Source organism: Adiantum capillus-veneris, chromosome 4, assembly GCF_014529385.1.
Source record: "Adiantum capillus-veneris isolate H3 chromosome 4, ASM1452938v2, whole genome shotgun sequence".
NCBI classification, from domain to species: domain Eukaryota; kingdom Viridiplantae; phylum Streptophyta; class Polypodiopsida; order Polypodiales; family Pteridaceae; genus Adiantum; species Adiantum capillus-veneris.
In genome coordinates, this window is record NC_140934.1 from 73,313,705 (window position 1) to 73,326,208 (window position 12,504).

The window sequence follows — 12,504 nt, forward strand, 5'->3', positions numbered from 1 at the left end:
TTACAGATTGTAGCTTTTCATGACTAAAAATCTTGCTCCGCAATCACAAATCACAATTATACTCCACATGTGACCAGGGTTTGTGACCGCTGTGTTCATCTCCCTCATCATGCTTTTGCACTTATCTCAACAAATGTTAATGGTATTGTCATGACCCCAGGTCAAAGATGTTGGTAATTCCATGTCTCCAAGAGACAGAAGGGCAGAGCTGGAAGAGGTCATGGGCTGGTTAACGGCAAGGACGCCTACTCCTGAGTGTGACGAGAGGAATAGATCAGCCCCTCTCGTTGGCTCTTCCATGATGCAAAAGAACCTTGCAACACCTCAATTGAAGCATGAGAAGCTGGTATCAAACATGGGTAGCAAGATCGAAGAACAGGAGAGAACAAACATGTCAGTGAGGGGTAGGCATTCTAATTTCTTGTGCTTTTATTATCTTAAGTGCATCCGCTTGTATATGCCCTACTCAAGCACATGAACACATGCAGGTGAATCACAAGCCGCGGTCCATCCTGATGTTGAGGATCTGGTTTTCCTTCTGGTTGGTGATGGAGCAAAACCGTTTTGGAATGCAAAAAGGGAGCCAACATGTGACATCCCTTGTTCTTTTCCTGGCTGCAACTCTTCTGTGCCAAACAATGCAGATGTTACTACAAAGATTAATGGGGGCGAGTTCTATTCAATAGAGCCTCGAGCCTTATGACATTGTGAAGCCGGATCATTGAGATTCTTTTTCTAGCTCCATGGTTTTGCAAAACTACTACTCTTCTTCTTATAGCTTAATAGAAATTACTACTACTCTTCTTCTTATAGCTATTGGTTGTATATTATGCTACTCTGTATAGAAATTATCAGTTGTTACACGGTAAGCCTATGAATGCTTCTTCGCAAACTTACACTCTGAAGGATTCCACTTGGCAATTTACACTTGGCAAATTGCCATAGGAAAGAGCGTGCACACTTTCTGTTTTGGTAATGATTATATTACTAGTGGGAAACCTCAGGCTGAGGAAAACCTTGACAAAGAAGACAATATGCAAAGTAGAATCCTACACTCATACCGTGAAGAAGACTGTGAGTGTCTAAAAACATCCCTAGGGTCTGTTGAGGAATGTCTAGAATGGTGAATGAGAAGTGTAACAATTGTGAAAGAGACATCCGAAAGGAGGGAAAAGGGTCTCTTAGAAATAACGAACCCAAGTGGAGAAGACGGTATCATACCAAACACTCATAATCATTTCCTAAAATGGGGGAGCAGGGAATCTATAATGAAGGCAGTTGGAAATGTTCAATTGGTACTTTAACATTGCCACAAACATTCCTTGAGAGGAAGATAGCTTTTCCACTTGCGTGAAGACTTTTGCGTCACTAACATTGTGATTTTATTGCATGTGCTGCAAACAGTTGCATACCTCCGATACCCAAGAATGTGATTGTAACTTTGCATATATGTGATGAGCACAAGGGTCTGGGCCTTGAGTGGACACAAAAAAGCTGCCAATAAGACAATCTTTCTCGATCATTTAAAGTTGAAGACAATCACAAATTTGATACTTAGTGATTACCCAAACTAAAAACGATGTGGACCAAAACCAAAACCATGCTGAGCGATACAAAATGAACCTCATTGCTTGTTGTCATCCACAGGATTATCCAATTTGTTCACCCTTTTCTTTGCTAAGGACTATTCTTTCCTAGGTGCAGTTAGACAATTAAGTTTAGTTGGAAAAGTCATACTCATGGTATTTTCCAGAAGAAAGGAATTTGTTTGGAAAATTTGACTTGAAAGGAATTCGAGTCGAATCAATTCTAGGATGCCAAGATAAGTGGCAAGCAGCTCTCTTCTACTCAGCAATAAGTTTAGTGCATACTGACACTTCTCAACACGCAAAATGGGTGATTTAAAATGTATGTCCCAAGTTACATTATTGGGCATTGACATACCTCATTCAAGGATTTGTTTTTGGTTGCTTTTCTCGCTCCATCGTTGGCAAGTGTCACACCATTCCAAAGGACACCGTAATGATGAACAATGTTAGTAGGTTGCATAATCCAACCAGGACACAAAGAATAATGCAAATTCTTAGCATTCAAGATAAGTAGCTTTGATTTATAAAATTGGCATGCATGCCAAGTGCAAAAGCATACAAATCTAAAGTATTTGTATTCATTTGCATGTCATTGAAGGGATTATTGCAAGGGATACACAAAGAGTTATCACCATAGGCTTTTCCATTCAAAAGGTAAAACGAACTCATGTATTTGATTCAAAGGAGTCAAAGGATTAATATAAAGTAATAATGGGCAAAAGACAATTGCATATTGTAGTGCACTGAAGAGGGTGTTGTAATTCTCCAAACATTCAATATGCCAAGCATCAATAAGATCATTGTCAATACTGCCTCTAGTAACAATGTTGTCATACAAACAATAACCATAACCAATACCCGATTTCATAATTATTTTTGCAATAAAATTCAAGTAAAAGGTAGCTACTTGATTAATGTATTTTGCATATTCCATTACCAAAAACACATTGGCGATATTATCTCTAATATTTTGATGGGTTATGAAGCCATATTGAACACATGCACGCCATTATATGAAACTCCTTTGATATGATTAGCCTATAATTTTGTCAATTAATAAGTATAAGACTGATGGACCGCCACTGTGCAAAGTTTCACATAATGCCTATTTAGGTAAGTGTTTTGGAAGCCCTTCCAAGAAAGAGGAAAAACCTGTGTTTCTAAGATTTTTTCTTCATGTACAAGAAAGAATCTTTTAACAAATACTCAACTTTAAGTCCTTCACTTGGGGAAATTTGAGGTCAATTTTTTATCCTTCAAGATATGGTAGAGAGAGAATATACCTTTTTTTGTAAAGATTGAAGAGAATATATTTTAGATGGGGAGAAAATGGGGAGACTCTGTTTTTATCGTCACATTTTGGGTCCATCCCATAAAGTGTAAGCTTTTAATCTCTTATAAACTCCTCCTTTCCCTGCCCAACAAAAAATTCTTCCCCTAATGAACCAAAGTTTTCTTTTGCCTTTTCAACTTTTCATTATCAATCCTCTCGACATTTCTTGGCGATGTTTCACCTTTTTCTTCAAGATACTTTATCTTGTCGTCTTCTTCATCATACCCAATTACATCGGCTTCTCAAAATTGACAGAATCTCTTTAGCCATGAAACCTTCTAAAAGAGGTATCTATCTTCATGTTGAGTTGGAAGACGAGTATGCACCTCTTTGGAAAAGAAACAAGATTACTAAATCCTCACCTTCTACAATCCAAGCAATGAGATTAGAGGGAAGGAAGCACATTAATTCATGGATAGATGGAAGATTGTATCCCTCAAATCAAATCACACAAAAGAACCCTACCATTCTTCAATTACTCTTCCTTCAAGAGGTTAGGAGATGACATGAAAGGTTTGCTAAGCTATACAAAGGAACCTCGTAGCAGAGAGAGATTTTCTATAGGTTGAAGAAACATTTGCTGCAACAATACAAGAATTCTCTCATATGGAAACTTGAAGAAATCATGGAGAAGACAAAGAACATGAAATCCCAATTAAATGCAAAAAAAGAAAAAGAAATTTGGTAGGGGATCGAGAACAAGAAAGGAATATTAAGAGCCTGAACGAGGAGGTGGGGACTGGCTGAAGCATAAATCAAAGCAGTGATAGTACATCTTCCTTTGGTTCGTTTGTTTGCTCATAATGATTTTCTTTGGGAAAATCTATTTTATTTGTTTGATTATAATGATTTTCTCATAATGTTTTGATTTCTTTTTTGCTCATAATAATTTTTATCCATTGTGTTCACTTCCAGTCTCTAGGTCAACCACAAAAAAACATGAAAGACTTATAATAATTGTATGAGGTGAGTCCATTTGTTGTTGCTGAGAGCATGCTTGAGAAGAGAACGTTCTATAAGGCCAGACAGAAATGCATTAATGATGACATCTTGTAAAGTTCTGCCTTGGACAAGGAGGATGTTCAAGGGACTATCGAAAAGGTTGGGATCAATAGAGCATGTTACAGGCAGTTGTTCATGGTATTGGAAATAGGGTTGCAGGGAAACACACACACCTTGGAGAAGATGAAGAAGCTCAAGGCACACAACAGAGAGTAGTATTACTTAGTGTGCAATGGAAAGATAAGCTAGCCCTAGAGTGATGAGCGTATATACAATGCACGGGAAGAAAACTTCCTAGTAAGGGAAAAAATGCCCCGACAGTCCTAAGTGTGTTTACACACATCACTACCACATATATATGGTAACAAATCCCCCCTGAGAGTGATGCGGTGAACAAGAGCTAGCACATAATGTAAAGGAAAGTGCCATGCTCTGAGTGCATGATCAATGCACAAAGTGGAGTAAGCCCAAAGCTTTGTGGAAAGATTCAAACTTCTCACGAGGCAATGCCTTCATGAACAGATCTGCAAGGTTGTCCTGTGTTGGCACCTAAGTCAAGCTGATCTCTCCTGCTGAGAGTCTCTCCCTGACATAGAGATAATGCACCTCAATGTGCTTTGTGCGAGCATGAAAGAGTGGGTTTCTCGCAACTGCCAATGCCCTCTGACTGTCACTGTAGATGATGTTGGCAGTGTGCTATCCAACACCCAAATCAGGCATAAGGCGTTTGAGCCATACACACTCAACCGTAGCTATAAAGACAGCCATGTACTCAGTCTCACAACTGGAAGTGGCCACAGTAGGTTGCTTCTTGCTCAACCATGATATTCATGAACTGTCGATCATGACACTTGCCTGTCAAAACAACCAGCCCAATCTGAGTCCGGAAAAGCATAAAAAACTACGGCAATGATCTCTCCTTGGGATAAAACAAGCCAAGATGCAAAGTGCCACTCAAGTAGTGGAAAATCCTCTTGACAGCCTGCCAATGCTTAGACCCTAGTCTATGTATAAATCTGTTGACCTGTGAGAGTGCAAACTGAATATCTGGCCTTGTATTGCATACATAAATAAGGCATCCAACAACAGTTTGGTAAAGAATCGGCATGATCACCAGCATCATGAAGAATCAATTTCAAACCTGTTTGCATTGGAGTAACAATAGGTTTGCAATCTTCAAGTCTAGACTTACATAGCAGTGCCTGTATGTAACTTGTTTGACACAAGGCAATACCACCATCACACTACTTAAACTGTATGCCCAAGTAATGATGCAACAGCCCGAAGTCTTTTTCTAGAAAGTAGAATTCAATCAACCTTAAATCTAGCAATATGTGTCTTATTTGGGCCATGATTAACAAATCATCGACATTCTGCTTTGAGGAAAAACTACTTTATTGTGCTCCTTGCTCAACATCTCTTCACAACAAGAGAGCTCGCTGCCACCACTATGTAAAGCCTTTTAGAATATGTGATGAATGCATTGGATGCATTTGCTCGGGTGAAATGCGTGCAGTGTTTGGGAGAAGAGTGCGAGCCTTTTTTGTTTCATGCAAGGTTGTCCACATCGAACCACAATACGTATCTTACTTGCGGGCCATCATTCGTGACAGAGCGACATGATGTTTTGCACAAGCTAATCTATTCAAATAACCATCGGTTCATGCCTCAATACCATTTTTTTGTCCATTTTTATACAAAATATAATGTTTTTTTAAATTTTTATAAAAAGTAAAATAGAAGAAGTAGCCAAATTTCAAAATTTTTGCACCAAAAGAGACAACAATAATATTAGCAGTAATACTACTGTTAATACACATGGCACAAAGCGGTGCAATACACACACTAATATTTAATTTGGGAAAAATTCCTTCCCGCCTCCCTCTCTCCTCTTTGGCCACCCCGTTTTGGACTCTCTCTCTACAAAATGTGGTAAAGGGTTCCGGTAAATGTTTTGAAAGTTTTATAGTGTCTCTTCTCTAATATGGAAGGTACATTGAAGCAATGTTAAATTCCATGTTTGAGAAAGTGGTAAAAAAATGTTGTTTTTATACTCGGTTTCATTGTCGAAGCGAGTTGAGTGCAGCACAACCTTAATCTTTTACTGATGTGTGATACTATTTGAATGCATTAAACACTGTATGCATGGAGTGTTCTTTCAAGAAGGTGATAATCATTGATGATGGAGCGGGTATTATCACCTTTGATATGATATTAATAAAGATAAATGTACAAGAAGATTACTTGAATGTAGTGAATGAGTAACTCCTTTGATTTTTGTTTTTGTGACCAAACTCACATAATGCGAGTAATTCGATTAAAAAAATAATACATTAATTACAAATCCATGCACCAACCGTGCCATGGAGCAACCTTATATCCAATACAAGTACACAAACCAAAAATACCCTTGAGGCTGCCATAGATGCCCATAAGGCTCCCACCCCCACCAAGCAGTACCTTCCCCAAGATCAGAGACACATGGCTAACAAGGGAGCCACCCCAACCGATAGACCATCAGAGTAATCTATAAGCCGAAAAACACCATACAGACATCAACTAAAGAAGATACATCACTTGGAATCACTGCCTCACAAAACTCCACAACGAGAGAAGCATGCCGAGAAAAGGGGCGGGGTCCGAATCCCCCATGACTAGGCCATTGGGGCCAAAGAGAGAAGGGAATTAGAGCGCTTCCCCATAGACCCTTCAATAGGAAGGGCCCTTTAAAATGTAGATGGACCCTTTTAAAAACCATTTACCTTTAAAGGGCCCTCTAAAGGTGCTTTTAGAGGGCCTATGGTGGGGGCGCTCTAAGCCACCGAACGGCCCATCCCAGGATCACAACAAACCATACTGACCACCAAATACGAAACATAGCATCAGGCGAGCCATGCACTTGCTAAAAAGGGAACATTAGAACCATATTAGCCTACTGTACGAGTGGGTTATAATGGCTCGGGTGAGGAATCTAAACACCAAATATATTCGGAATGGTCTAGCGAAGGATTTTCTAGCTGATTAATTCTCGGGATATTCTTCCGTTTATTGTTTTTGATAATCATTTCCCTCTTGACTACCCCACCTTGAGTTCAAAACTTCTCCATAGATCTTTAAGGCTTCTTGAGAATATTGATCCCACAGTGTTACAAATGATCGCATAAAAGGAGAAATTCCGCTCCAAAATAGAGAAAAATATAGTGTAAAAATTTAAAAAATAACCTAATTTTTTAGAAAATTTCAATAAAATAAAATAAAAACCTTATTTCCTCTTGGTAAATTCCAAAAAGGGAATTTTGTATGTTTGGGAAAATGTAGCTTAATATCGTGCCGTTTTTGCTTTCAGAAAAGCTGGTTGAGGGCAAGCCCAAAAGGAGAAATTTCGCCCCAAAATAGAGAAAAATAGAGTAATTTTAAAAAAAAATAACCTAATTTTTAAAAAATTCCTCTTGGCACTGAACACTGAAGTGTGGTAGATACGGGACCCCAGTTTCCTCTCACCGTACAGGTCTTGAGTTCAAAGCTCGTGGGGTGGATCTTTGAGCTGGTCTCTTGGGATTCTTCCTTCTTCTCTCATGTGATGATATTTCAAAAAGAGAACAATCGATTCAGGGCTTTACTTAATTTATTTGATACTCTCTCATCGATTCAGGGATTTCTTTATATGTGATACATATATAAGTTTTGGACAAATTCTCATAATAATTCCCACATTGTGACTTACCTCAACATCATGAGCTTCTGTGAGGGAGGCACTGCATACCTAGCTAGGTACGATTGGGGGCACGGGACCACCGGGCCCCCCACGAAGCCCATGATGTTATTCATTGTATGAAAAACACTGTAAAAGACTCCGTTTTCCTACATGAGAAAATTTCTTAATCTTCTTGTGATAGAATGCATGGAGAGAGAGAGAGAGAGAGAGAGAGGCAACTTCAAAAATAAAATTCACCTAAAAGGGTTTATCGGCAGCTACAAATGAGGCAGGGGCAGCTGCTCCTTTGGAAGATGAAGCACAAGGGCTGTGAAGGCTCTCATGGAATGAATGACTACCAGTGGCTTTGGCATTGGAATTGGCATTTGTGAAGGCCTCGAGGCGAGTGTTGTAGAATGGGAGTGACACAAGTGGAGGCGCAGCTGATGAGAAAGCAGAGGGCTGAGCATCTGGAGAGCAGCTGAATGAGGAAATATATGTATTACTTAGAATTTGTGAAGCTTTTAAGAGGGGGGATGTATTGATAGAGGGGAATGTTGTTGTATATTGGGGGGTCATGCTAGAGGATAAAAGGGGGTCATGTGTGTGCTGGGGTTTATGGCTTAAGGCATTAGTACTCATAGGAATAGGAATGGTAATGCTAGAAGTATAAGAGGTAGCATAATTAGGCTTGGCACCAATCCTATTGTTGCTGTATTGGCTAGAGAGCAATATGGTATCAGTGAAAGAGTTTGTTATATTCAAGGATTTGAGGTCCTGGCATTCAGGATGAGCCTTCTTGTGAACCACTAGATTGCACTTGAAAGCAAACTTCATACCACACTTGCAATGCATGGGCTCTCCACAGAGCTTCTCATGATCCCTCAGATCCACTTCTATGTAGAACTTCTTGTTGCATTTCCTGCAAGCATGGCTCTTCTCGCCCTCACTGTGCTTGCGACCGAAGTGGCGCCGCAGCTCGTAGAGTCCGACGAACGTTTTCCTGCAGAGTGGGCATCTGGAGGGGATCTTCTTATTATGCCCTGCTTTGGAGCTGCTGCCATTGGCCTTGGTATTATTGTTGGTAGCAGGCTCCTGCTGCTGATCTTTGTCGGTACTGGCGCCGGAGGTTGCCGTCTTGCGGTGCGGCTTGCAAACGTCGGTGCCAGGGTAGTGCGTCTTGTAGTGCATCCTCATGGTTTGCGGGTTTTTGAACGTCTTGTTGCAACCCTCGTAGCTACATGTGAACGGCCGCCTGTTTCTTATCAGGTCCACGGGCACCACTGTCGCCACCACATCATCGTCTTCCTCGCGAGTCTCTTTCTTATCATCTTCCTGCACATTGCAATCATGATGAACGGATGCTGCAGAATTGTGCAGGGCGCCACCGCCATCGCCAGTCTCTCTCTTTACTCTGACAGATTCTTCATCCCCCAGCTTACTGCAGCTGGCCGCCGCCCCACTCTTTCTCTGTTCCCCTCCTGGGTCGATTTCTGCCATTAAACCTGAAGCTGTTAATGCAGCAGCTCTACTCTCACTTTTCCCGCCACCTCCACCTGCACCTGCAAATCTGACACCCTCTCTCTCAACGCCCACCTCAGCATCCTCAGCATTCTCTTCTTTCACAGCCATCGTCGGGGCTTTCTCAGCATCTGTAAGCTTGCCATCGCTGCCATCTCTCTTAATCACTGTAGCTGCGGCGACGTCACCATCGAACCTTCCCCTGCTGGAGCTGATGCTCAGCGGCGAGCGAGGAGGCGACAATAAAGACCTCAACGTCGTAACCAGATTTGGATGCATAGTTGGGGGACGCATTAGAGCGCCAATTAGCAGATTATCAGCGGAGGCTGCTAAGCTAGCGGCAGGATCCAAATCGTGCTGCATGAGCTGAGGGTCGACAGCTGCAGTTGGGAAGACATGAGAGCAGCAGCCGCGCGCTGCCATATTTAGCTGTTGCGCCAAACTGGCAGGAAAACTGCTATTCTGATGCCCAAAATAGGAGGGGAGGTCAAGCCGCTGGGTAATGCTTGCAGAGCCCGGTAATAAGGAGAAGGGGGCCTGAGCTTGCAGGGGTTGCTGATCCTCCTCTTCTCCTTCATCATCATCATCATCATCAACAGCTCGAACTTTCTGCAGATGCATGTGTGTGTACGTGTGTGTGTGAGAGAGAGAGAGAGAGAGAGAGTGTTAACTATCTCTACCCTTCCCTCTAGAATAGCGTGTTCATCTCTCTCCTTTATATTCTAGCATTTCTTTAACCTGCATTTTCATTGGCCAAGATTTCAGGGCTCCCTTACATTTAACGCAATAACACGATGCTTCCACCTTACAAAAAAGTCACCTACTTTTTTCAAATCTAGGTGGAAAACTCGCTCTAGATCTGGGTGAAGCACACCTAAATGCCCATTTTAATGAAACCACATTTTAGACACCCACCCGTCTTCGAACTATTCAAGTATTAACTTTCCATATAGACCAAAGAGGACACAAACCCAATCACACACGCTACTCTTTCGTCCATGCTTGCATCCATCTACATAGATCCAACTCATGACTTGAACCCTCATACCTCCTAGTAGCATATGTGGTAGTGAAATTTAGCAACTCTCAATTAAATTGTCCGGTGGTCCTACTATTGACGAGAGCTTTTGTGTGTAGAGTGAAACTGCTTCCAAAGTAGTGAAAGTGTTGTATTCGTACGTTGTTGCAACTGGAAGAACACAATTCAACTCTTTGTGAGGTACACCAAACCATGGTAGTAGATTAACATTATCTAGCAGAAAGGTAATGATCGGCAATGCTCACTTTGTCACGTGCAAAGCACAACCTTCATGCCACTTTTCAGGCACCTTACCAACTAAGCTCTTGCCCCCATGATAATCAAGACTTATGTCGGTGTCACATTAGGGCAAGCAAAAGGTGGACAAGCTGAGGTGATAACCACATAATGCTACACCAAAAAGGGGTTTTTGGGGTGGTTGAGGCATTTGTCACATTGCCAACCTTGCCACCCCGTCCAACTATTCAAAGGCATAACCAAACTGCAAAAGTTTATAATGCACATCGCTTTTAAGATTCTTCCAATTGGATAAGTGATGTTGGTTGTGGGCGTGCAGGTGGAAACTCGAAGATTCTTCCAATTGGATAAGTGATGTTGGTTGTGGGCATTGGGCATGCTTTTCAATACTCCAATGTGACAACCCTTTCACTAGCCCCTAGAAAACCCTAGGTGGCCGAGTGTCCTAGTGTGACACAAGCCTTGGTAAACTTTGGGTCCATCCCCTTAAAAGATTAGATGTTGAGACATCGGCAAAAGTAAGACTGCTTGTAGTTTGCTTACAAGTATCCTCCTCCACTAGTGTTGATATCCATTGCAGCAGTCTATTGCACCTTTGCATTGACTCTTCTCCACCTCGTTATCACCTCATTAATGGCCATTGCTTTATAATTGGGTACTTAAGTTTGTACTTCTCATCCTTCTATGCATCAGATCGAAGACAAATAGAAGAACATAAAGGTCCCCTTTTGGCAAAAGTGGCTATTGCCATTACTGCAGCTCCATTGTCGTGACTAGGGCTCATGTCCACCTCACTGAGGTCCTTCCCACTTGCTCAAAACCATGTGCTTAATTCATCAAGTGGTAGCCTGAAATGCCAGTGGGACAACTTGTTCCTTATCCAAAACCTACTATGTTGAGAAGGTCAAGGAGGGTTTCTAGGCCACCATAGAGGTTTGTGCCGATCTTAGATTACATTATGTTGACGGAGTGTGGCGAGTCTTGCTATTATGATGAGTCCATGTTACAAAATGAAACTCCCAAAAGGTCCGCCTTTCAAAAATCGCCTATATTTATGTGCGTTCAAGAGGTATTTTAAAAATCCCTCTCACACTATGAAAATCTCTAATTGTTTACCGTGGTGTTTTACTGCGTTTTGTAGAGAGAAGGTCCAAAATCAGCTGGAAAGGGAAGAGAGGAGTGCGGGCCGTTTTTTTTCATTTCAAATATTACCGCGTTTATTTTTGCGATTATTACCAAGATAGTTGCCTCTGTTATTGCCGCGAGTATTACCGTGTTTATTCCTGAAGTGCAATGTAGCGCCTAAACATTCAAATTTTGGCTTAAACATTCCCTCCCCCTCAAATTTTGATGTTTCTCTCCCCCTTAATAAAAATTAAAGAACATTATATGAAATTTCTAAATTTGTTTTTTAAAGATATGAAACATGGAACAATAGTTAGCTATGTGGGATTACACTTGGTTACAACTAAATTAATTACTATCACTTGCTTAACATAATTTAGCATGCTTCACAAAGAGGGAGAGAGGAAGAGGGTAGAGAGAGAGATGAATGGATGACACAACCAAAAAATTTCATAATTTAAACTGTACAAAATGTTTATGAGTCATCTTCCAAAAGATCGCTACAAGAAGCATCATCCAATTCTAAGCCCATGGCTCCTAAATCAATAAAGAGAGAAATAGGAATTGCGGCCGTTGGACTTGAATCATTGATCTCCCTCTCCTTTGTCTCCCCCTCATCTAAAGTAGGAGGAGTTGGAAGAGGGCCGAAAATGGTCTCCACTTCATTAGTGGCAGAAATGGTTCTCCCTTGAGATGTTACGGGAATTATGAACCAAAGTTTTGGTTGGTGGATTGCTAGGATATAGATGACCTATAGAAGAGATGCTCAAAGTGAGTAGCATTGGTATAATTAATTTTATAAGCAAATAAGAATAAAAAAGATAGTCACTCACTTGCTCACATGAATTGCCTGGCAAAACTAAATTGTCATACCTCCCTGTGTGATGCACAGTAGAGTCCACCATATAGAGGCCATTCTCATGTCGTCTATATACATTTGCAAACCATTTGCACCTCGAAGATG

The 12,504-nt window shown here is 41.1% G+C and overlaps 2 protein-coding genes across 2 annotated transcripts in view; one reads left to right on the plus strand and one right to left on the minus strand.

Annotated features, from left to right (window-relative positions):
- Nucleotides 1-863, plus strand: part of LOC147459406 (uncharacterized) — a 58,016-nt gene extending 57,153 nt beyond the window's left edge. The window contains exons 11-12 of the mRNA XM_086510676.1: nt 161-404; nt 489-863. Coding sequence (XP_086366802.1) covers nt 161-404; nt 489-703 — 459 coding nt within the window. The 3' untranslated portion in view covers nt 704-863. The remainder of the gene's footprint in view (nt 1-160; nt 405-488) is intronic.
- A 6,995-nt stretch (nt 864-7,858) lies between these two features.
- LOC147459407 (uncharacterized) lies at nt 7,859-9,814 on the minus strand. Its single transcript, XM_086509824.1, has one exon. It carries the CDS (start codon nt 9,758-9,760, stop codon nt 7,877-7,879), a length of 1,884 nt encoding a protein of 627 aa, XP_086365950.1. The 5' UTR covers nt 9,761-9,814; the 3' UTR covers nt 7,859-7,876.
- Nucleotides 9,815-12,504: the final 2,690 nt, after the last annotated feature.

Bases quoted from the DNA above. Each gene is read 5' to 3' on its own strand.
- LOC147459407 (XM_086509824.1), bottom strand. From the start codon at position 9,760: ATGCATCTGCAGAAAGTTCGAGCTGTTGATGATGATGATGATGATGAA.